This window comes from Spodoptera frugiperda, chromosome 28 (genome assembly GCF_023101765.2).
Source record: "Spodoptera frugiperda isolate SF20-4 chromosome 28, AGI-APGP_CSIRO_Sfru_2.0, whole genome shotgun sequence".
Lineage (NCBI taxonomy): Eukaryota > Metazoa > Arthropoda > Insecta > Lepidoptera > Noctuidae > Spodoptera > Spodoptera frugiperda.
Genome location: NC_064239.1, coordinates 10,948,799 through 10,975,505, shown reverse-complemented (window position 1 = coordinate 10,975,505; position 26,707 = coordinate 10,948,799). Strand labels below are relative to the sequence as shown.

General features: G+C 37.5%; 1 protein-coding gene across 1 annotated transcript in view; it reads right to left on the bottom strand.

Annotated features, from left to right (window-relative positions):
* Nucleotides 1–15,502: 15,502 nt before the first annotated feature.
* The window catches only part of LOC118265287 (zinc finger and SCAN domain-containing protein 21), a 79,815-nt gene continuing 68,610 nt past the window's right edge, over nt 15,503–26,707 (bottom strand). The window contains exons 6-7 of the mRNA XM_035578096.2: nt 17,104–17,269; nt 15,503–16,631 (exon numbers count right to left, since the gene is read on the bottom strand). Coding sequence (XP_035433989.1) covers nt 16,594–16,631; nt 17,104–17,269 — 204 coding nt within the window. The 3' untranslated portion in view covers nt 15,503–16,593. The remainder of the gene's footprint in view (nt 16,632–17,103; nt 17,270–26,707) is intronic.

Here is a 26,707-nt window from a genome sequence, read left to right as displayed (position 1 = left end):
TACACTTCATTAAACACTCTCGTTATCCAAAAGAGCATCATACAAAATATCTATATTTTAATTGAAATATCGTAGTCACAGTATTCGCGTGCCGACGCGGTCGCGCACTTTCTACTGCTAACGGTCGACGCGTGCGCACCGCACCTGTCCCGCGACCCCAGCCCGTGTGGTTAGCATTATGTTCTTTCATTACATTCGTATTTAAGGCTACTACATTTTTTTTTGTTTTTTTTTTTGTTGGAAATATGTGTAGTGGTAGTGTTAGAAGTTAGAACTACTGTTCTGAAGATATGAGTGACAATGGTCCTGAAATGTATTAGTTTCAGATCATTATGTAATTGTCAATGACAGATTATTGGATACAGCTGAAAACATAAAAAAGAGATAAGAGTGCGGCTCTGTATTATTAAAAAAAAAAGTAAATTATTAGTTTTATTCGGTTTTATTCAGTACACTTTACTATAGCAATTTTAGTATAAATCGAGTTATTTAAAAATAAAATAAAAACAATCTTTACTATATTAATTTAATTCCTTACTAACTTAAGTAACAATTCCGTAATTCTGAAACGTGTTTACGTTTTACAGTACTTTTTCACATCGATTACAAAATCGGAAGCGTTCGAGCAGCTAATGGAATCTTTCAGTATCTTTTCAAAGCCTACATTTTGATTTTTTATTACATTAAATTCAATTTAAAAGAGAAACTGTCCGTACATTCAATTTAAAGACTCGCATTGTAGAAGTTCTAAGTCGTGAGTTCTATTTTGGAAATGAAACCTATTTTGTCTATTTAGGTGTTTTGAAAACGTTAGCTACTAAAACCGTTTTATGAGCTCTTCTTGTCCTTATTAAGTTGAAATTGGCTGTAGGTCTACTTAATTTTGTTTATTTTTTATTAGTTTGGTACGTTGAGCTACTATCAAAACTGTTTAGCCGTTCATTTATTTCCATTCACACATTTGAATAGTTCAATTAAATGAATCAATTTCAGAAGAGTAATATTTGTACTTATGTATGCATTTCACTAACTGTGCTTTGAGTCGAAGAAGAAAGAAAATTCTGTGCTATTTTTTATGGTATAAGCCATTAAACAAGCAGATGAATCGCTTGGTAAACATTCGCCGCCGCCCATAGACACCCGAAACATCAGAGGTATTACAATTGCGTTGCCGGCCTTTTGGGAGTGGGCAATTTAAGAGTTCTTGGGGAATTAGGGAAGGGAATTACCTCTCTTGTCGGTTTTCTGTAAGGCCGGGTATCACTCCTGTCGAGCCGGCCCATTCGTGCCGAAACATTGCTCTCCCACACATTATTATATTATTGAGAGATTCAAAAATATCGGAAAAGCTCCAATCATGCTTTGCCGATTCGAGATTCCAATTTGAGACCTCTTGCTTAGCAGTAATCCTTTATCCAAAATTCACGTAATAATTTACGAACATGCCTTAACATATAAATGCTCACAGTAACAAGTACAAGTTAAACAAAATAAATGCTTTGAAGCTAAACGATGTTCTGTCATCATTACCGTGTGGTCTTTGACTCAGAAGTCCCATCACTTACTGTCAATTCATTAAAAGGAAATTTTCTAGCGCCACCTGTCGTAAGGCAATTACAACTTGTATTTAGAAGTGCAATTTCTACAATTGCCTATTAACATAGTTAGAGTCAATCTAGATGTCAGCATAAAGGACACCGACTAACGAGTCTAGCCTTTTAAATAAAAAATGAGATTATGTGAACGATTTGAGGCTGGAAATAAAAATAATTGATGTAATTTTTATGCATTAAAATAATATTTCAAATGAAAAATATTAGGTAAGAAAAAGATTACCTTACCGTCAATCAATTCCAATTTCAATCAAAACGTGGAGTTAGTACAACATATAAAAGAATTGACTAAATAACAATAACGTACAAAGAATAATGTCCTAATCATACATTTTTAATTACTGCAATAAAAATAACCGAAGCTATTAGCGCCGTTTTCCTGAATCGAACAAAGCATGAGGGGCGCTCATAATACAACCGGCGCCAACGTTCCATACAAAAGACTTCAACGAGTTGCTACGTTCACTATTCAATACAGTGAAAAATAAAATAGGGTGTTTCTTTTTTTCTTCTACTAGTTTTGACACAGTACATGGTCAATGATGTTTTTATTAAGAACAAAACAATTTTTCGCGATATATATGCGGTAATTATTACAATGGTCGTCTGGTCATTGAGCTCAGTACATAATAAAGTTGCGTTGAACCGGTGACTCAGACTTGCGTATGCCATCTGTCACGACGATTACTTAAATCTGAATTATTACCGTCGACTTTTCCATGTACTTTGGCTTTTGACTTTGTCTAGATTTTCTTAAAACATTTCTATAAAAAACTGTCAGTTAAAACTTTAAAATACATTTAAGTGTATCTGCAACAAACAGCACAAGATATATAAATAAAGAAAAAATATGTATCGATAGACAATTATCTAAAAAAAAATCATAATTAAAACCTACGTCCAAACCAAAAAATCATTACCACCTTTTCCGGTCACCCTTTCATTGATAATGAGACGTTACGTCAATGTATCCGAATTACTTAACGGTCGCGGGGGCTGCGCGGGCGCACGGGTGAGAGGAGAGGGGAGGGGGGTTAGGAACAGGTGACTACGCACCTGCCAACGGTCGGTCGCTTCCTTTATGCGACTGACATTACGATCGGTAGATTAGACTTATGGATCTTGTAGCTAAATTGTGGAGAATGGGAATGCTCCGTTTTTTGCTTGATTGCTAGTCGACTAGGGTAAATTCCGATTCTTTCTGTTTAGGTATATGAATGTAATGTTTGTTTGTAATTAGGTTAATTAGTTTTGAATTGTATATGTTCAATGGGATGTTTTGTGAAATGTGTGTTTAGATAATTTTAGCATACGTTGGTCTTTTGAGCCATAAGGAAGATTTTTGTTTGTTAAAATATATAAAAATGTTAGCATATTTTGCTTACTTTATACTACATACAGCGATGAATTAGGTTTAATACTTGTTTGTCAATGTAATTACTTAAGTTAAATAATAAAGTAAATAACTCATTAGCCTGAACTCATTAGCTTTCGTTTAGCATTCAGTAATAGCCTTAATTTCTTACGGATCACAGTTAACTCTTAAAAAATTACAGGATGTCGTTTCTCCTTTTACGGTAAGTGACAGATTTAAGACACACTAGACCTAGGTAATTAATAAGAAAAAACAAATTCAAAGTAGCTAATATCTAGCTATTAGATTTGGTCTTTCAAACATTTGCATATCCGAACAGTTTATTAATAGACTGCGGCTAGAAATATCAATTAATTATACGTGTTTTGTACATGTGGAGCAAAGGTGCACGTAGTTATATTATCTCCCACTAATTAGCAGTGTGACACTGTTTCCTGCATTTTATTAATAAACACGGAAGTTTGAGAGAAAATTATTATTCTACATCTGTAACAGATCGTTGGTAGTAGCACTAGTAAATTATGTCTCGTATAAACCTGTATGTGTATGTGGAATACCTTTTTGTTTTTTTAATGGGGGGATATCATACTATAAGCCATTGGCTTATCCCGCTTTAGGTGCTGCGAGAGGGAGTATCGGACTCTTACTGAATAAAAACCTCATTGTTCCTACTCCTGCTTTTCGAGGGGTAACCTGCTAGGCAATCCGCAGCTACGGGTCATCTACGGATTAGCCTCATCTGTGGTGGTCTGATGGTTCTTTGAGGCGAGCGCTTTTTATTTATAAAACTGAAGAAGTTTGTTTGAACGCACTTATTGCTAGAACTACTGGTCTGATTTGAATAATTATTTTTGTGGCCCCTAGGTGGAGAAAATTTCAGTAGTTACTGATAAGTCTGGGCGCCATTAAAAATATAAATACAATTCTTAATGACAAGTAGCGAATAAGACAGGAATAAGGAATGGACGATGATAACGAATCATATCAAAGTTCCTTTACAAAAATCTTTCTGAGCAACAGTGTACTTATGGATTCTCTCAAAACCCTTTATCCATAAACCAGAACACATGATGGAAGGTGCACAAAGAAAATAAAACATTACAACAAACACCACTTGTAAAATAATCAGCACTACAAACAACGATTCGAACGTGAGCTATCTCCTTCACAATCCATCATGGATCGTGTTACATGAATATCAACTCTGTTACTAAGTAATAAGGTATACAAAAGTGCAAAGTTATCGTGGTATTTAGTTACAGCGAAATTGTTTTTGCTTCGGCACGCGTCTCCTTGCCTAGCCTAGTTCAGAGTGATCTCTTGTAGGGTTGTGCTTGCCCTAAGTACAGCTACACATTTTATCTTTAGGTAATAATCGGCCTTTTGATAACCACTTAACACTTACTTACTTTTCATGCAATAATAAGCTCTCATTCTAATAAAATTAAGATGTGTAGCGAGAATATCATCCGTCGCGTCGTTTACGTGCTGTGTTATAACGAGAATATCATCCGACGCGTCGGTTACGCGCTTCGCGCGCTAACGCAAGCCGCGGCGTTCCCACCGGCGCCAGTCGGCCCTACACGCCCGTAGTGAAAGCACATGCGCGCGCGACTGCGTCGCGCGGCGCCCTACCTTGTACCTAGATTATTGTTTGAACTATATTACTGCTGTCTGTGTGTTACCTAATTGTGATTGTCACTAACTGTGTAATTATAATATAATAAACTTTTGTACATCCATTACAAAATTGCGCCCAACTCGGGCTCGTGCTCGAAAGTACCTACGCGAGTGCGAACGTATTCCACGCTCTGTTGAAGTCTGTTGTGTACCTACTGTACCGAGGCTGTAACCGTCGTGTCTCGAGAAGATGCCGAAAACACGCGGACAGACGGCCATCGAGAACCGCAGTAGTGATAGTGACGAAGAGTTCACGGATACGCGAGTGGCGGAAACCGCCGCGGACGACAACATGGCGGCGGCGTCACCTACCACAACGGACCGACGCGATACGAATATGATCACAATGACGGAAGACCAGCTATCTAGGATCCTGGCCAGCGTGATGAGGGGGTCGACTCAACCTCCTGCTGCAGGAGTGCACGCGGTGCACACTGCGCAGAGCAATTTTACCCGGTGCACGGCTCGGTTCGATGGAGCCGCCTGCAACGCCGACGTCGTGGAAGCGTTCATCGAGAGCGTGCTCGTCTACAAGGAGTGCGCAGGCGTCTCAGACGACCACGCGTTACGAGGACTGCCGATGCTGCTGACCGGAGACGCCGCCGTGTGGTGGCGAGGAGTGCGACCTACGGTGGAGAGCTGGGACGACGCGTTACGCCGGCTGCGCTTCATGTACGGCGCGGCGCGCCCAGCCCACAGGGTCTTACGCGACATATTCGCGACAGAACAACAAAGTGAAAGTGCCGACGTATATATTTCGCGTGTGCGTGCTAACATTTCGCGGTTACCATATCCTTTATCAGAACAAATGCAACTCGATATAGTGTATGGCCTGTTACACCGTAGAATCCGTAAACGTGTTCCGCGTGATAGCGTAAGTAGTGTCGACTGTCTACTTGAGAGAGCTAGGTACGTAGAGGAGATGCTGGGCGAAGCGAACCAATCTAGTACATCGTCTCACAACAATAATACCGCGAACACGAATTTACGTGATAAAGATAACCCTTCAACCTCGACCGGTAAAAATATTAACCCGCAAACGGCTGCGGTGAAAAATGTTAACCCTCAAACGACTACGTCCGACTCTAGTTCGAACATAGATAGTAGTAGCGCGACTTCTAAACGTGTTAGACCACGCTGTGCACGCTGCAAACGTTTCGGACACACGATGGACGAGTGTAAGTCGAAAGGTAATGAGTTAGCTTGTTATGGTTGCGGTCGTGAAGGCGTTATTCGGTCGAAATGTCCCACTTGTAAAGGCAAGTGCAAGGAAGATGCACCAGCCGCGGCCGCCGACGGGAAGGTAAGTTTCCAAAGTGCTTATACACACGATTCCTCCACGTCGCAGCCGACGATAAATATTGAAGTGGCTTCGTTATTAGGTGTCGCTGTGCTTGATACCGGCGCTACCGAAAGCTTAGCTAGCCCCGGTTTGTATGCTATTTTGTTAAAGAACGGGACTAGTTTTACATCGGCCCGCCGCACGATAGGGTTGGCCGACGGGACCCAACATACACGTGACGTGTTGTTGTGCGATACGAATGTTGTAGTACGGGGACGTATTGTACCTACAACATTTATTGTTATACCAGGGGCGGAGAATAGGACGCTTCTCGGACAAGATTTTATTACGAAATCTGGTATTTTGCTTGACCTTCAACGTGGTTGTTGGTATTTTCAGATTCCACAAAGGTGAAGGTACCCTTTGTGCGCTCTTACAGTCTTATGTCCACCAGTGACGCAGAGCTGATGCAGGTTAACACCACCGGCCTGGCACTGAGAGAAAACGAGGGATCTAAGCTGTCACCTGCTCAGAGGACGCAGCTCAACCAGCTTATAATATCTAAGGCTGCGCGCTTCGCCACCGAGGGACCAGCTACATCTTACGCTACTCACCACATTCGAGTAGGCGAGAGGCAGGAGCCTACCGCCTCACCACCCTACCGGATGTCGGCAGGTAAGAAGCAGCTGCTGGACGGTGAGCTCGAGAAGCTGCTGCGAGCAGACGTTATAGAGGAGTGTGAGTCGCCGTGGGCCGCGAACGTAGTGTTGGTGAAGAAGAAAGACGGTGGCGTCCGGTTATGTGTGGATTACCGCAAGCTCAATGCTGTGACGGAGCCTGACCGGTACCCACTGCCGCGCATAGAAGACGTTCTTCATGCCGCGAAGACCACCGCCTACATGTCAACGCTCGACCTTCATTCTGGCTATTTCCAGGTAAGTGTTGCGGAGGAGGACCGCGACAAGACCGCGTTTGTTACGCCCTCTGGCACCTACAGGTTTAAGAGAATGCCCATGGGATTGCGCAACTCCGGTGCCACGTTCCAGAGACTGATCGACCGGTTCCGGTCGAACCTGGTTGTACCAGCGCGGACACTCGAGACCAGTGACGGCGCTGTGACGTCCTCAGACCCCCGAGGTGGTGGTAGATCGGTAAGTATCCTAGGCTACCTAGATGACCTGATTGTTCTGTCACCCACCTTCGAACAACACCTCGAGGATCTGGAGGCAGTCTTCGATAGGCTGGATAAATTTAATCTGCGTGTTAACCGCAAGAAAAGTTGTTTTGCCTGTGATTCGGTGCGGTTCCTGGGGCACATTATTGTACCCGGTGGTTTGCAGGTAGACCCGGAGAAGACCTCAGCCATAGCTGACATGCCTGCCCCGAAGAACGAGAGGCAGCTTAAAGGTTTCTTAGCTACGTCAAGCTGGTTCCGGCGATTTGTGCCGAATTACGCCGCTGTCGCGAAGCCTTTAACTGACCTTCTCAAGAAGAATAGCTCGTGGAGGTGGCATGAGGAGCAGCAGGCTGCGTTCGAGCACATCAAGAGACTCCTGGTCACCGCGCCCATACTCCGTCAAGCCGACGAAGGTAAGCCCTTCTCTCTTAATACCGACAGTAGTGGTTACTGTCTCGGAGCAGTTCTGATGCAGGGGAGGGCCCTGACGAGAGGCCTGTGGAGTACGCCAGTCGGTTGCTGTTACCAGCTGAGCGCAACTATACCACCACGGAAAGGGAGGCACTAGCTGTGGTCTGGGCGGTGACTAAATTCAGGGGCTACATCGAAGGGTCAGAGGTCATCGTTAAGTCCGATCATCAACCCTTGCGTTGGTTGATGAGTTTGAAGTCCCCCAGTGGCCGTTTGGCAAGGTGGGCATTGACCCTTCAGGCTTATAACTTACAGATACAGTACACCCCCGGTAAGGTGAACGTGATCGCAGACGCGCTAAGCCGCCCCGCCTGCTGTGAAAAGGACCCAGGTGGATGCGAGGTATGCTTAGTGACTGTAGATATACCGCACAGGGCACCTGCCGACGTACGTGATAACCAGCTCAAAGACCCCGAGCTGAAGACGATCGTAGAGGATCTGGAGGACTCCGATCCGTCTAGGGGGAGGGGCTGGTCAGAACGAGGTTATCTGATGTCTGATGGAGTATTGTATCGGTGTGCACCCGAGGCTGACGACGCTGACTCCGCCTGTCTCGTGGTACCGAGTCATGAAAGAGAGGGCATCCTTGCTGACTTCCATGACGCTCCCACCGCAGGTCATTTCGGTGTTGAGAGAACCCTGCAGCGCATCAGAGCTCGCTACTTTTGGGTAGGTATGAGAACCTTCGTTGCTGACTATGTTAGACGTTGTGCTGCTTGTCAGCGTTATAAAGCAGACAACAAGAAGCCTGCAGGACTACTGCAGACGCCTGCTGCGACTCGCCGGTTCGAGGTCGTGTCAGTAGATTTGTTTGGACCTTTGCCGAAGACGGCTAAAGGTAACCGTTGGATTCTTATTATAGAGGACGTGTGTACTCACTGGGTTGAGTTGTTTGCGTTGGAGACCGCCACCAGCGTAGAGTGCGCTGAGATTTTAATCGGCGAAGTCTTCTTGAGGTTTGGAGTCCCGCGTAGGATGGTCAGCGACAACGGAGTTCAGTTCGTAGCTGAGGTGATGCAACAGGCATGTCACGTGATGGGTATCAAACAGTCTTTGACGCCGTTGTACCACCCGGAAAGCAACCCCGTTGAACGCAAGAACCGGGACCTCAAACCCCAGTTGGCAATTCTGGTGGGGAAGGACCACGCCTCTTGGGATCGCCATCTCGCAGCTATAAGGTTTGCGATGAATTCAGCCGTGACAGCGAGTACGGGATCTTCCCCGGCTTTTCTTACCTTCGGAAGGGAGCTGCGCGCACCATCTGACGTCGTAGCTGATATGAAAGCCATCGTGGATAACGATAATTTCGTACCGAGTATTACGCCTTACCTTCGTAGGTTGTCGACAGCGCTTCTAGATGCCAGGGATGTCCATGAGCAGGCCCAGTCCATCAGGAAGAAGTATGCTGATGAAGGTAGACGTACGCCTCCGGATTATAAGGTAGGTGACCTTGTCCTCCTAAAGACGCAGAGTATGAACGACGCAGGCCGTGGACAAACCGCGAAGTTCATCCCTAGGAGAGACGGCCCGTATCGTATTCGGGAAGTGGTAAGTCCCACCACTTATGTTATCGAGGGACTTACGCGAGCTGAACACATTGGACGGTACCATGTGTCACACTTAACGCCATTCGTCGGCGACATCGTGTCTCCGGTTCGTGAGAAGCGCAAGCGTGGTCGACCCCGTAAATTCGATGCTAGTCCGAACGCGAGGGCGCTATGTCCGAACTAGAGGGGGAGTGTGTAGCGAGAATATCATCCGTCGCGTCGTTTACGTGCTGTGTTATAACGAGAATATCATCCGACGCGTCGGTTACGCGCTTCGCGCGCTAACGCAAGCCGCGGCGTTCCCACCGCTCCTCACGTCGCCAGTCGGCCCTACACGCCCGTAGTGAAAGCACATGCGCGCGCGACTGCGTCGCGCGGCGCCCTACCTTGTACCTAGATTATTGTTTGAACTATATTACTGCTGTGTGTTACTGTGATTGTCACTAACTGTGTAATTATAATATAATAAACTTTTGTACATCCATTACAGATGTCATTGTCTACACCAAAATAAAGTCAAAATGTAGACCAGGAAGGCACTTTTGAACGTCAAAGCCAAACATTGTCTGTTTGTTGGTCATCTGTGTAGGTGCCTTATAACTTCGTTTAGTGCATACGCTTAAGCAAAACAAAAAGAGTTCTGCAGTCAAACAGTTCTTTGGTCTTTCTTGGGTACAGTTCAAATATAAAATTATTTTTTTCACTAATAACAATCGAAATAACTAAGGAAAAATTAAGTAACGATTAAAAACTTTGAAAACAAAATAGAAAATCTCTTTAAAAATCCCCACATCCCTATTGGAACAGTGCTGGAATGATTGGCGCGATGTGGCGATGGTCAGACGTAATAGTTTTTGTTTCAGCATTAGATGAAATTACACCTCTATCGTGTTTGCTTGTGGTTCCAATAATATTGATCTACCTCGTCAATAATGATTCGTATTGTACTCAGATTTGTTTGTTCAGTGTTAATATTTGGATCGGAAGTAATTTTGTTTGTATATTTCCATTTGAAATTGATAACTTCTCCACCTCTGAGAAAAATTATGTGATTGGGAATAAATGGTCCGTGAAATAGAGCTATCATAGTTATGTTATGCTTAAGCTATGTAATTTGAGATATCTAATAAGTATCTAAGGGAATTCTGGACTTCAATTTCATTTTGTCTTACTTTATTTTAATCAAAGGCTTTCAAAGTCAAATTCAATTGTTTATTTCAAATAGACCAGGAAGGAATTTTGAATGTTAAAGAATATTATAAAGTATTAAAATATACTATAAAAGTTTGAATTGAGCTGACCTTGATATTACGAAAAAGGACATCAGTCCTTTTTAAACTAAAAAAAAAACTGCATCTAAACTAACCACCCTAAAGAACTAGTTCAGATAATATGAGTTACTATTTAAATCACCCACAGATAAATAGATAAATCAATTGATAAGCTTTTTCTTCTACCCTTACAAGGCACTAAACATGACAGTTGTAACAAAACACAAACGAAGATACAGCTTCGCTACTAGCTCGCCTCAACGCATGAATAAGTCACACAATTAGGTCCCTATGGCCTACCGAGCCCGGTTCTCGTGCCAACATCATAAACAAAGATTGCAGTTCATTCCCAACTTATGTACCTTAAGCACGCTATCCTCCGTATTATTCTCGAACGATAAATTTATATCTTCGCACCCTGATGCTGCTTTGTGCAAATCGAACATCGATGATTTATGAACAATTATCGATTAATTCAAGCAGCGGTCGTAAGTTTAATCGGGATTATTAAGGACTCGATCCGAGTGAGCAAAACGACTGCTTTTAAATCATCTGATGGCTCCAAAGCTTCCTCAATTAACACTCCGCTAATCGTTTATGGTGATTTGAATATGGATTTTGTTATTTAATTTCTGATATTTTAAGGTACTAATGTTTAGTTAACGTTTGTTTAGTGACGTAGTTGTTTTACAAAAAGTAATAATGTTTGATCTATTATTTTATTATAGCATTTCCTCTACCATACAACATAATATTTAAAGAAAAGTCAGGTTTAGTTTAATAATTAAAGTATTACTTTACCTGTGTTACCGATCGACACGTCCGATTTTGAAAACCATGAAACAAACGAAGTAAACGATAAAAACTTGAACACGAACTTACAAAATATCTGCGGATGTGGTACATTACTTTGTTTCCTTTCATAAAAATTCATAAGAATCGATTGGCCAGTTACCGAAAGGCCACCAAACCACATAACACAGCGCACTACCGTGTCCATACCCTCCCATAGTAGGTGCACATCACTTCGATTGTTGTGGCGACCGATCAGTTTTTTGTCGACCAAAATGGGAGCAATACTCATCAGATAGTGCTACAAAAAGCCGATGACGGCCGAACACAAAGCCGCCACCGTCTCACCTCGATTACGGTCTATGACAACGCAGTTTGTTCGGAACAACACTCCATATTGATCCAAACATCTTCTATTTTGCTTCAGCTTTATTAGATTTTTTGTGCAGCCGATAGGACTGTATACAATCCAGTATCTCTTGACCTTTAATTGGTCACGCTCACCTCTAAATATCAGGTCTCTTCAGGTTGGTGTATTGAAGTAGTGGGTACACCGACTCCCGTCGCGCGATCTATGGCATTGTACGGCCGCGCCTATCTCAATTGTTAGTTTAATCGAGCTTTTTGTAATCACCGTTTGTATAGTGAATGCAATACTTCTAATGATCATCTTAGGTTCGGTTCGGTACGGTAAAAAGTGAAACGGAATTTTCGGAAAAAGTCTCTGCTTGCACAAGTTTCGCAACTATGGTTCCACCAAAAGGTTTAAAAAAAACTGTCTGTTCCGCTATGAAGTTTTTATAAGAGATTTGTCGGCGTTGATACAATATTTAACAGTAAAAAGCATGTGATTGATGTAAAGAACAGTAATCGTTTCAGTCTATCAAGACCGACATTTGACGTCCCATCGTTTTTTAAGCTAAAACAAAGAGAACCGTTTTCCTCTATTGTTGCCAGAATTACCTGATCTATTGCTACACAATTCTAATTATTGAAAATTAGTATTATAATAGGTAAAAAATATATAACAGTAGACATAATCTCAGTTTAAAATATTAGTGCTATTGGTCAGTCATCAAAATTTGGCGTCGAATCTTTTTGCGGTAGTTATCCTATATCGGTGTTTCTTATCCACCGGCGCCTCAAGGCTGTATCTTTTTAGGTAGCAGAGGCAATTGACTTGCCTTATGTGGTTTGTTCATCATCACTCCTCTTAATCATCGAAAGATAGATTACCAAAGTCCAACTTCAGCACTATAATTATTTACCGATAAGCCAAAAATCTCATACAAAATAGATTTTAACAATATGATATTTCGAACAAAAACTATTCATCACTTTGATATACCAACCCACACAGTATGAAGCGAACTTTCAAATTATATTGTTCTAATAGTTAATAAGAAGTAGTTTAATTTAACATTGATCGTGATCGTTTACTGGGGCCAAACGTTTTGGTGGTCTAATGGGTGCAATAGGCAATGGACCACCCGGCACTATAACTTAATAATTGTATCATCCTACAAGATTTATAATGTTACTGATTGATGTGTCTTGTTGGATTAATCTATAGTTATATGGTAAGAACTATTATTATTAGAGGGGTTTTGATCATGTACTGTTAAAGTTCAATAAATGAAGTGTGGGAGAGCCATGCTTCGGCCCGTTTGAGTCGGCTCGACCGGAGTGATACCACGACCTCACAGCAAACCAACGTGAAACAACGGTTGTGTTGTGATTATTTGTTTGAAGTTACCGGAGGTCCAAACACCCACCCCCCTTCCCAATCTTCCCTTACCTTATTAAACTTCTACCTTACAAAATTCCTAGTATACTAAATGTATTATAATATATTTTTATCAATTTGTTTACACAACCTCAATAAATTACTACGCTCTAAGATCTCAAACACACATGCTAGAGTAATTTTCTTTTGCACAAAAAATCGGTTATAGCTCAAGATTGCAAATTCAAATGGCAATGAGTTCGCCCACTATCACATTGAGAACTTACTACTGATTCAAGTGACTAGTGGGCGTATAAGGGTACTCCACATTCATAATGCCTACATTAGCATGGGTTTTATAAATGGCCACGTTTATAGATGCAATATCGTGTAAAATTACATAGTTGCTGACCGATTGCTGTTGATGTTTTCAATGCATATGAATTGATCGGTTCCAGTATCGGGTGTAAATTGAATTTTAATGTCATACATACTTAATAATCAATATTTAATTTTATAGTTAGTTAGTTCTTCGGAAATATATTTTTTGGCAATAGAAATGAATAGACAGATTGCTAATGCACGCCCGCAACATAGGTGTAGTTGCAGAAGGGTTTTTTTATAGGAGTGCGCTCTTTCATCCCAATTTTTAATGTTGTATACGTTCAGATATACTGCTGAAACAAACAGCTGCTGAAAACCTTTATCTTAAGACGGAAGACGAAGATCGATTATGAAATCTCCAATTTTAATAAAAATCCTGCTAACCATCCTCGACTGTTGAAATAATATCGGATGAAACCATGGTAACAATAATTAAATTATTCGATTCCCAAAAACAAAAGCACGCTGTATAAATCCACGAAAACTGAACATCTCAAGTCAATAGCATTTATCATCGTCATTAGAGAATCGTTATAAATAAATCAATAAGTTTAATTTATTAGTTTTGACGCGGTGAAAGTTAAAATGATTATGTCAGCCACTATTTACTGGACCAAGTTATGTAAAGCATTTTATATTACCATCCAATTTATATAATTAATTGAGATTCTACTAGTTTTGCAATTAGGTTTTTTAGGCTATCTGCGACGCGAGGAACAGACGGTGTAAATTAGAGGCGTTGTCAATAGTACTTCATTCTTTATTGCTTAATATTTTGTTGATTAAATTGCAGGTGGTTCTTAAATTATTTAAGCCAGGGTTTCCCAAAGTATGTACGGCGGCGACTCTTTATCTTGATTCATTGATACAAAGTTGCCTAGAAGTGTATGCTTAAGCCAGTTAAGCCGATTAATTAAATTCGATTTTATTTAATCTAGTTTAATTTAATTTTAAGTTGAAAATCTAAAACGCTTAGTAACAAGTTATATATACAATTTGGAACGACAACTTTTTTAATTATGCACAATTCAAGTATTCGCGTTCGCTCACTCACTCATTCTATATCTACGATGAACATCAACAGACTACAATGCTGATTATCCACACAATGATTCATCACAAAAAACGAAATAAAATCGTAACAATAAAATCTACCAATAAATAACGTTCTACATTGAATTTCCTCGCCAATGAAATGTTGGTTTGGCTTTTATCGAGTCTGCAGTGCATGTAGCGTCCCACAACGCACGGACACTCAGCGGCAGCAACAATTAAGTCTTAATACAGTCTACTGGAGTTGTTTTATGCAAATCAGTCGAGGGCTTGCGTGTATAACGCCTACTCGCTTCGAGAGACTTCTAAATATAAAGGTACGTTTTAAATTGCGATTAGATTTGCTGGCTTCACGCTGCTGTGACATGACTGCGATGGGGCCGGATGAGAGGAAGTCATGATGTACGTGTGATGACTTTTATGAGGTTTTATGGAGTCCAAAGATACACCAATATGTAATATTAGGTAGTCTTTAAGCCCAGTAGTCTTAAGAGCGAATTTCAAACAAAGGGTTTGTTGATTGATTTGGCTACTATTTGAGAAATGACTCACAAAACAAAGTCAAGTAATATGGGTCTGTATAGACATTTCTGCCCTGTCGTGGGCTAGAAAGTGTAACTTAATGTTATTGGTTGGACATCGACAGTCATTGTGTCATCTTTGTACTACTGATTGGTAGTTTGTCACTTATAGTGCGTTGTTACGCCTCTTCAAAATGTTTATTGACCAATGCGAGTGCTTGTGTAGTCAATAAAATTGTATTGTATTTATTTATTGAATGTTTTGTGATATCGTTTAGGTTTAGGAAAATCTATAGTAATAATAAATACGAATCTTACTTTATTGAACTTAGGGATTGTGTTTCAATTCAGGTGAAAAAATGACTGTAAGATGGGTGTTAAATTTTGTATAATGCTCTGCATTAGATTTGTGTGAGAATCTCCATAGAATTTTTAACTTTGTTATCCATTTTGTTGATTATTTTTCTTTTGTGTAGAAAAATTATTTACACAACATTTGTAACAAATGTAACAAGAATCCTGTCTATATTTATTTATTGATATTTGCTGTTCAATGTAATTACTATGTGTATTGAGATTGGGATTTAACTCAAATTAAATAAAATTCAAATTAATTTATAGTAATTTATTTATTCAAATACTTATCCAAAAAATATAAATAATATTCATAATTTAATAATTCGTTGCATGATAGCATCCTTAGAATATATTTACAGAGAAACGGACGGAGATGAAATCACAATATACATACTCAATGTAGGTATATTATACCTAAGCCCTTATATACTATTATTTACATAATTATTTCTACATAACACTATGTAGTTATTCCGATATTGTGCCAAAACTCTGTGAAATACGGTAAAACGGGGTGAATAAAATTCAAAGGGTGAAAGACACAAGAGTGGGGTGAATAGATGTTAGAACATTTTGCCAACATTTTATTCATTCTGTATTTTTTTTACATTTAATGGGTCGACGTTTGGCCACTATCTCACCTGATAGTAAGTGATGATGCGGCCTACGATGGAGCACGTCTGCCCATAAGCAACCTATCCACTCGGAATCTAGGTCTATTCACCCCTCGAATTTCATTCATTCTATTTTACGGTAAATCGAGAAAACGTAAATAATATTAACAATATTATAAAACAGCTTTTTATATGATAAATATCGCTCAGATAAATATCATATAGATCGTTTTTTAAATTCATTCGAGTTTTATATTCGAATGTTTTCTTAATGCTTAATGAATAATTTTGTAAATCATTATTTATGATAATAAATAACAATAATATATTTATGCTACGTTATATCTATGAAACTAAAGGCCATAAGTAATAATATCAGGATATTAATTTCGCTTATTTTCACACCAAATTACTAAAAAAATTAATTCAAAAAAACTTTACACCCCCCAAAAAGTCCATGAAACCATTATATTATAATCGAAAAAAATATTTACACTTACAAAAAAATCTATTTAATAAAAAAGCCCCCAAAAATTCAGTTTTTATCTCCCTAATTTTAAATTCTAAATAAGTAAATCATAAATATAACTTAAATAGATAACACTTATAACTAATTACTTAATCTAATATCACACTTTTATATTTTGTAAGACGCTTTAAGTCTTCATTTAAAATGAAATGAAAAAATCTGCATAGAAGTAAAATATGCAAGAAATTATGTCTTTGTCATTCAGGTGGCGTCTCTTGCACTGTTTCTTTGATGCTTAGCTGTAACAAAAGAAAAATAATGTTAATAATCATTAATTTACACGGCTAATAATTAAATTTTAGTGATGGTTTAAATACCGTACTTGTAAACATTTTTTATAGTGACTTATTGATTATTTTTGTGTCAATTTAAGCTCGACAATTACCAAAAATTCCGATGTAAAAAGTCATTTCATTTAAAAAATCAACACCCAGCAATGGTGCCTACTCAAGAAATAAGATTCCTAATAGTGTTATAATTTATAAGCCATATACATCAGTCATGAATAAATGGGCAGTTTTTTGGATAAATATTTAAAGTATTTATCTATTTTTACTCAAGAATTTAATCAAAACAGTAAATAAATACCAAGTATTTATCATTTTGAAAAAATCACATATTTCTAGTCGTGAGCTAAATTTATAATTACATACTCATTATTTTTAGTGAATTTGCGTTGCATTTGTTGTAATCATAAGAATTAAAACTTACCGGTATGCAAGAAGAGATGGTTCTTCAAGTTAGTATGCTTGGAGAACCCTCGGGAGCATATGTGGCACTTGTAGGGCCAGGAGCCGCTGTGCACGTACATGTGAGACTTGAGGTCTCCAGGCGTTGGGAACGACTTGGAGCATAGACTGCATTTGTGTGGTTTCTCCTGTGAAAAAAATGCTTCGGATTAGACATTAGCTTCCAATTGTTTCTACCAATTGGAACCCCATGGGAGACAGGCGTGAGGTTATGTATGCTATACATGTAGACATTGTTTTGATAGCAAAATCTTTCGTGAATATAAACAAACCGTTTCGTTTCGAGTTTGGGTCAAAGGGTCAAGTATTGTAAAAGATTTGGAACAATATTTTTTATAGAATTTGTCATTTGTTTTGAGTCTGAATCCAATGTGTGTCCTATCTAAAATGATCTGATAATACAGGAGAAAATTCTAAGAGGCGGCTACGTTTAATCATAAATCGAAATGTAGACAACCTAAAACGGAACCAATACAGATTTATATAAGTAGCTACTCATCATAATTAATCGTCAACATGTAACACAAGAAGCATTTTGTAAAATAAATGACCAGAAGTCAAACTACTTGATGTTCAAAATTACATAACACAAAACAAAATTTACTATCGAACTAATAAAATTGTGACGTAATACATCAGTGCATAAATAACTCCTGCATTGGTACGTACAGAAGTCAACTACACATCGAGCTACGCAAAACCAGTTTAGAGCAGGGTCTCACATTGTACGATCTTTCTACGAGGTATTCCTCGAAGCGCAACTGTTTTGAAGCGCACCTCTCCAAGCGCACCTATTTTATTCCTCGAAGCGCACCCGTTAGTTGCGCTTCAAGGAACTATTAAAAATATTAATTTTTATTTCCTCGAAGCGCACCTATGTTTTATTTTCGACTAGAGAGGGGATGCTAACTGAAACTATCGATAATAAGATATCGATAATCTGATATACGTAGCGCTATCTATGAGCAAATAAGGTTAAACCTTATATATAAACGACTCGATGTATTTCAGCTTGATAGGAGTCGTTTGATTTGTATTATTGTGAGAGTGACACTAGATATATCAAAATATAAAAATAATAAAACTAAGAGAAAATAAAATAAAAAAGGTAATTTAAAAAACTAAAAAACCTGACTGCGTTTCTTTATAATATGAAAATGAAAAAAAAACCCTAAAAAAACAAGAAAGTCATCGTAAAACTGAAGCAGTCGGGACCCATTCTAGAAAGCCAGCAGTATGTGCCCTCACTAAGTTTTCAGATATAGAATGGGTCCCGACTGCTTCAGTTTTACAATGACTTTCTTGTTTTAGGGTTTTTTCATTTTTATATTATAAAGAAACGCAGTCGGGTTTTTTAATTTTTTCATTTAGTAATGATCCTAATGAGTGAACAAAGAACTCAACCGAAAGTATTAGTATAATACGTATAATTATTATTACTTGCTTGAACATATGTTGGACATTTCCCAAACAAACGTTGAAGTTTTATTCCGTTTATTATACAGTCCAGTTTCAATATTTTTAAATTGAATATTGTATAAAATAACTAATAAAAGTCGTTGATTGGCGGTTTCAAGCGGAATATTTCATTTAGCGATGCATACATCGACAAGAAACTATTTTTAACCTTCCTATACTCGCGTGATTTTTTGTTACAGCTATACGCGCGCGCGGTCTCACAGACCGATAGTTTGAACTGCTGTCATTTATTTTTTTTCTATGAAAACCTATAAAGATTATATTTTGTTTTCAAAATAGAGGATATAATGAAACAATCATATCATGTTATAACTTGTTAATTATATATTTAACTTGACTATCAGTCTCATACAAAACAGCCTTCAAAATTGACATATTTTTCTTATGTACTAAGTAAACAGAACTAAAACATATTTCTTCAAAAAAAAACTCAAATAAACTTTATTATTTTAAAAAACAATAACTATAAGATATGTAAATCACAGATTCACTTGGTTATCAGCTTCACAGTAACAATCTTATACTACTTTTATACTAACGATAAAAGTTACGCCTATACTCGCGTCGGTCTGACGGACCGATTGGCGTCAAACACACCAACATGTGCGTTTCGCACAAACGCACTGCGTGCATTAAAATGAAGTTGGCAACGAATCCGGCAGCTACTAAAAAAATGGAGTCGCTGGGGTTACCAAAAACAAAAAAAAAATTGAAAAAATGTTTCGTCGGTCTCACAGACCAATGCGCGAGTATAGGAAGGTTAAAGGTTTAACCTTATTTGCTCATAGATAGCGCTACGTATATCAGATTATCGATATCTTATTATCGATAGTTTCAGTTAGCATCCCCTCTCTAGTCGAAAATAAAACATAGGTGCGCTTCGAGGAAATAAAAATTAATATTTTTAATAGTTCCTTGAAGCGCAACTAACGGGTGCGCTTCGAGGAATAAAATAGGTGCGCTTGGAGAGGTGCGCTTCAAAACCGTTGCGCTTCGAGGAATACCTCCTTTCTACACGTTCGAAGGTCAGTTTATACTGGATAGTCATGTGTACATCCATCACTGATAAGTCAATGCCTGTTCATCTATAGTAGCCAGCTCTAGAACATCATGTCTAAGAACTCCTCGACAGGCTATGTCCTTCAAACGTCCAGGCAACCCATTAAATGAGATGCAAGTCACGGTCAAAGGCAATGTCAGTTACTCATAGGAAGTAATATTGAATGATGGGCAGCCAATGTAGAGGAAATTTATTTTTAGACTCGTTGTTCGTTTGGATGTAAGGGCGAGTGATGTTCTCAAAGATCTATCCTGAATGTAGTTCGAGCTTAGACAAATTATAAAACAAAACTTTCGGAAAATATTTCATTTTTGCTACCAAATGATTGGACTATAAGTGTTAAGTAAGGATCGGTCATTAATTAGATTTTCATGTTTTAAGTCGTCTGTTTTTTTTTTCAGTAACTTGATTGGCGATAGTAATTACACAAGATGTTTGCAGCTCTTTGAAATATATACAGACAGATTCACAGACAAGGAAATAAAACGAACATTTACTGTTGACCATTTCATTCCAGTTCCTTTGTCTATTGTTAAAACTATCAATACTATCAAAGTAACATACAGAATCAATTTCATGCGAACTATTCTTCTCTACCAGTGTTAGTCTTACAATAAAACTGACCTACAAAAAACGAAAATCAATATTTTTAAAACAATAAAACCGTTAATAACGCCCATCGGAGGCAATAATCGAAGGCATGACATCGCACATTGAGCGCAAATGAATTTATAATAAAGGATACTCGCTCAAACCTGTTAGGTCCCAATGTGGTCCAATGAGTCGCGGTATTTTGATAGTTATTGTATTGAGTTCATTTAGAGGAAATTAAATGCGTGATGGCTGTGTGTGACCTTTCAATAGATAAATTGTATATATTAGCTGTCTTGGCTATCTTGTTTTAAACCAATAAATGATTAAATATGGAGTATGAGGAAAAAGGTAAAAAAAAAATATAGTCGTTTCATTTGACTCAAAAGGAAAAAACTATGTTTCAATTTTATGAAAATGCCAAAATTGGCCAAGTAAAATGTTGTTTGCAAGACTTTTGTCAGATTTCATATTCCTATATTGTTTACCTATTTTGAATTACACTAAAAACTGCTTACTTTTTCTGAAACCTTAGTAAAGCTTTAGATTACCATATCGCTTCGAAAATAGCTACGACTTTTTGTCGCACTCATAATGAGACCGCTGCCGCTGGTAACCGCGGAGGCATTAGTCGACCGTATGCGAGCAGCCTAACACGCGTTACAAAGCAATCATTTCGTGACATTAGGCGCGGTGGTAATGTGCGCACGAGCGACAATCTTGTCACGTGACTTGTTGAAAAAAATCTGAATGAAGTTTCTTTGAAGAACTTGTATGAGAAATATTGAAGTGATTATTAAATTCTGTAATATGTTTTTGTGATGACGAAATGCAGAAATTGGTTTTGAACTAAAATGTTTCGATAGAGGCGTAACCTACGAATTTACTTTATCACTTTTTAATTAATTGAGATCGATTACACATACAAATACGTATACTGACAATTAAACAATAAAGAACCAGATAATTTAATTCAAATTAACACGAAATAATTTGAACACCTTTCAACTTCGCCGCTACAGAAAAGGGAACAAAAATGACACTACTGATGATCCGTAAAACGGTGAGCGTGAAGAATAAATTGAATACCATATCGTCATTCCATGATTCCCATGCTACTAAATGACCATTTGTTTTTATGGTAGGAACGGTCAAAATAATTTTGTGGTCACCAAAACATTCAATTTGGACGTTCAAAATACTTAAAGTCGTGTGGACAGCTTTTATTTTGTGGTCGGACTGACCAACGAATTCGTGGTGTGATCAGGAATCATAAAAAGTAAAGACTAGCTTTTTGAAAATCTCTCTTTCATTACATTGTTGCAAATAAACGTAAACTTACTAAAATGAATGACTAATAAACTGACTAAAATGAAAGAAATTTTTAATCAAAACTTAATTATGTTCCTAGTCAACAATTGATATTTACTTAAAGCCTTAAATTTTTAACAAATTTTCACTCCGATAAAAGAACCAAACCGATTATTTTAATTTATCGCTACATACGCAACCTTTTTAAGTCTGTATTAAAATGCCAAACGAATCTTTGGCTACCTCTTTTCTAATTAGCTACATTATCAGAGTCATTAATTACTTCGCATTTAGTAATGTGTAATTTTAGAGCATTTGTCACGATGCTTCAAGAGAAAGTTGTACCGATATAGCATTTATAAAGCGGGTAACTGTTTTTAAAATGCAATCAATAAATAAAACTATCGAAAAACATTTTTACGACGGGAGCTTTATTACTTGTATACTTTGAAGAAAATAAATCATTATAAAAATTCTATGTTCGCACGACATTCAAATGTTCGTGACTGAATAATGTAGCTCTAGATTGGTAAGAAGTCGTGAAATGCAAACTGTGTGCGTATTTGTTTAGCATTTTGTAAGGTGAACAGGTTAATTATTTTAGAGGTAATGAGTCTTAATGATGGCAATAGAATCTAGAATAATGATTGATTTCCGATGTACTATCGGATTAACAATACAAAAAAAAAAATGATTTTATTCCGCTTGTAGCTAGCATGCTGTCTGCAGCAACACTCCCGCCCGCAATTAAATGCTCACGGAGCAGAGGTACAACACAAAGTCACACGCAACAAAACACTCGACATACATATGTTTCACTCCTGCACTGAGCATCTTCAGTAGTTGTCGACTCCGATAGCTCAAATGCTACAGCTACAAGCGGAATAAAACTCTCTGTGTGGAATAAATTCCCAAAACGTAACACCTAATTCTATTCTATAGATTCCTGATAGGTTCAGATTAGCCAAAAGCTATGTTACCAATATTGATCTATATTACCATAGTACAAGGTCCCATAAAACCCAATCTCCACAGCCATCAAAACCTTTTTGTAGGTACTAAACTTTATTAGCGTCTAACAAAAACAATATATCAAAAAATGTAATTAATTTCAAAATAATTTCCTGTACGCGACCACTAAAAAAAGTTAATAAAGATACATCCTAGAACCGTTCCCATTAAAATTTTACTCGCTAATTCACACCAATCTACGAACCCTATAATTTTGATTACGCATCCAAATTAAAAAGGCTTCAATGGGTTGGGCTGTGAGAGATTGGAATAGCCATTTTCTTATGGGCGTATTATGCAGTAGCTCAATCAGGCGGTAAAAAAACGAGTACCGATATTATACCGACCCTTCTCGCTACCGAATATTGCAACATATAAATCAATAAACAAAGAGCCATTAGTTGTCTGACAATTTCCTTTGGATAAATCACGATGTTAGCAAAAAACCGGCCGTCTCATCTGTACCCCGATAATGAAGGAGCCCGGATTATTTATGACAAACGATATTGGTCCGATAGTATAATATTTCTTCTTAGCAAAAATGAGGATACATTTTGACGGGAGATTCGCGATGGATTGTTATTTTTGTGTTATAAAAATGTAGTTTTGCAGTAAGTTATGAAGAAAGTACTTAAGATGATTAGGTACTAAGTTTTTCAATGGATCACACTTGTCGCCTTACAGACACGCGTGTAATCATAAATATCTTATAATAGGGATGATGACGTGGTATGAAAAGTAAAAATCTATTTGTTCTTTCAGTTGAGTATTGAAAAAATATGGAACACGTATTTATACATCACGTACGTCACGCGATATTTCACATCAATATATCTAAGAACGTATTGGTTTGGTGTCCGTAAGAAAATAAAAAATACGTGTCTAATGTTCTCTAAAAATCAAATTAGTTATCTACCCTATTGTGTATGTACTATTTGTATAACAAAGAATTGTACCGTTTCCATTAAATCTACAAACTTTTTACACTGAAATAACAATACAACTAATTCTTAGTTTACACAAAATACATCATTACTAAGCGCATCTCATCACACCGTAACAAAACAATAAAAAACATATCGTTTTAATACCGTAAAATTCTCGATCTGCGAATCGCAACCGATCAAGCACTTCGTTGAAGCTGTATCTCGGTAACAGTGACGTATGGCCGCACGATACGCCTGTACTGCGTTATGGAAATCGAATGCAAATACGTTGTGCTTCGGTTAATTTAGCTAAATAAATTGTTGCGAAATAACCTGAGAAGGTATTTCGGTGTTTCGGTATTGATCTCGTTAACGTTGTTTATTCTCGGTAGTCAGGATATGCGTGGGATTTAAAAAAAATGTACTACTTATCTTATCTGAGGTTGTGAAAGAAAAAGTTGGTCAGCCTTTTCATTTTTACCATAAGTTACGCTGTTCATAGATGCCTTGCTTTTATACATATAATAATATACAATACACATTTCTAATTTTCACAAATATTGTCACAAGTTTTGTTAGCAAATACAATATTTTTTCCTACTACGAATTTCACAACAACAGCGATTTCATAATCTTTTCTATCAATGCATCCCATTCATTCTTCCTTCAACGAACACAAGTACCGGTATACAACAAAGATTTACAACTAACCTAGCAATCGATTCCCTAATCGAATAACCCAAAAGCAAAACCCGTTTCAAAAATGGACTACTCGAGTTATGATCTCAGTACCATCACTAAATTACTTATAAATATTAATATATTCAAAGGGGAACTAATTAATAACTACACAGGCAATTATCTGGAGCTTCAGTTAATCAATATTGTAGTGTCGGTCCAGTCCGTTGTCATGACAACAGGTTAACTAATTGGTACATAGTATATCTTTGAGGGCTTTGGTATTATGACTCCCTTATTCGTGATTCGAAACGGGTTCAGTTGGTTTATTGCGGAACGTTTTGGGTTCCGTGTGAGTTTTAGCGCCAGATGACGACGGTCTGATAAAAGAGGATGAAAAAGGATTCGATTCCAAGTAATTTAGAATAAGGGCAGAAATAAGACAAAGAAGTCATCACTATCTAATATATTCTATTTTAGGAAATGGTGTTACTTCTTGGATAACATAAAGTAAACCTTTCATCACACTTTTTATAATAATCTAGTTATTTCTTTATTAATAACACTTTTAATTTTTCAGTTAAAAAGTAAACAGTTTTAGTAACTTTTATCATACGAATATCACATCTAAGTATAATATTTTTAAAGCAATATTTCCCTTACATTACACACTCAAACCCGCGAGCAGAAAGCTAGTAAGTACACTACAAAAATAACCACATAATATAATCCTTACAACATAACGGTAGCCTATAAAATACAACCACTTTACATAAAAAGATTTTATCACAGTTTTACTTAAGAACTTATTAATCTAGAACAGGTGCAGAACCTTAGTCGTTTAATCGTTTCAGTTCAGAATAGTGTGCGTCCATTAATTTAATATTGCCCATTAATTGACAATGTATGCATATTTATAGGGTCCACAGGGATGATGTGCGATGTTGCTCTGAACGCTCAATTGTGTCTTTGCGTGATCATAACTTGATATAATTCTGTAGACATACCACCTATGAGTAGTGATTTAGAATTAGCGTCTCTTTACCAAGTTTACTGTTAGTTTCATACAAAGGTAGCTAGCTGTTTTTGTATTTATATGGGCATGAAGTGTTTATAATGTTCGTTTCTTGTTTAGAAATTATTGGAAGCGTGTTTGAGTAATGATTTCTGTGTATGAAGTTCTAGGAAAGCTTTTAGAAATTGCAACTTTAAATCTTATGTCATTGAATTAAAATTAAAAACACTTTGAATACAGAAATTAATTTTGAGAAGATTTTTCAAATTCACGCGGACAGATAAAGCGGTTTTATACCTACTCATGAAGTAAATTAAAGAAACAAAACAGAGATAATAATTTCAATAATAAATGCGACTTTATTCCTCAAAGATGCAATGACGAGCACAATCTTAGTGTGAATCCACCTTAACCAGACTATTTCATTAAGTCACCTCCGTGGAATAATTTAATCAGTACAGTCCACGGCAAAAGAACGATAAATAATGATTGATAGTGCAGACGTTCCACAGATGCAATCTGCCGCAGAGTCCGGACCTGCGTTATTTTTCTTTTTAAACATGAACGTTTAATCTCTGGAATGAATGGACTTGTTTATGTACATGTATGGCGGATGGGGTAAGCAGAAACGAAGGTGGAACTAGTTTTGATCGATCTGCGGTAAATCCGAAAGGGTTTTGACAGGCTCCGTGGATAATCTTGGAGTTATTGGAGTTTGTTTGAGAAATTGTGTTGGTTTTTATGAAGGAATTTAAACTGTAAATAATGTGTGTTTTTATTTTGTTATATTAAATTAGTTAAGAGACTATACATACATAATAATCAGTGCATCTCTCTCTTACGTTTTTTATACATAATAATATAGTGTATAAGTAGGACAACGAAAATGATATTTTGTATTCTATTGTGCATGTATACCTAATTCTAAAAGACTCATTCGTAAAATTATACTTTTAACAACCACACAACCAACACAAATTAACCAATCAACAGACATTATACGCACGCGGAAATCATTTTGTTTACACACAATATTAATAAAATTAATCGACATCCAAATTTTCATTAAAATTTAATAATAACATTGAAACAGTAGCTCAAGAACCCGAACACAGCACCTCCCAATAAATTAATAATATCATACGAAACTCCATAATTACGACATCAGAAAAAACCGATCGAAATATGCGTAGGCGTCTGATAAGGGCTGTTTACTAAAATCTGTTAGCCGAAAACCGACTATAAGACTCTGAAGATAGAATTTATATTTGAAAGGTAAGTGGGCTTTATATAAATCATTTTAGGCACATCGAATGGCTGCCGAAGGTATTAACGTCTTGAATATTCATTTTGAAGTTTGTCGTATGTTATCTGAAGGTGAGACATGCTACTTGGGGTATTATTAATTATTATTGGGTTTTTATTAATAGTGAGAACATACTTTGTAGGTTGTAGGTATATTAACTCAATAACATGTTGAAAAATGGTTTAAAAC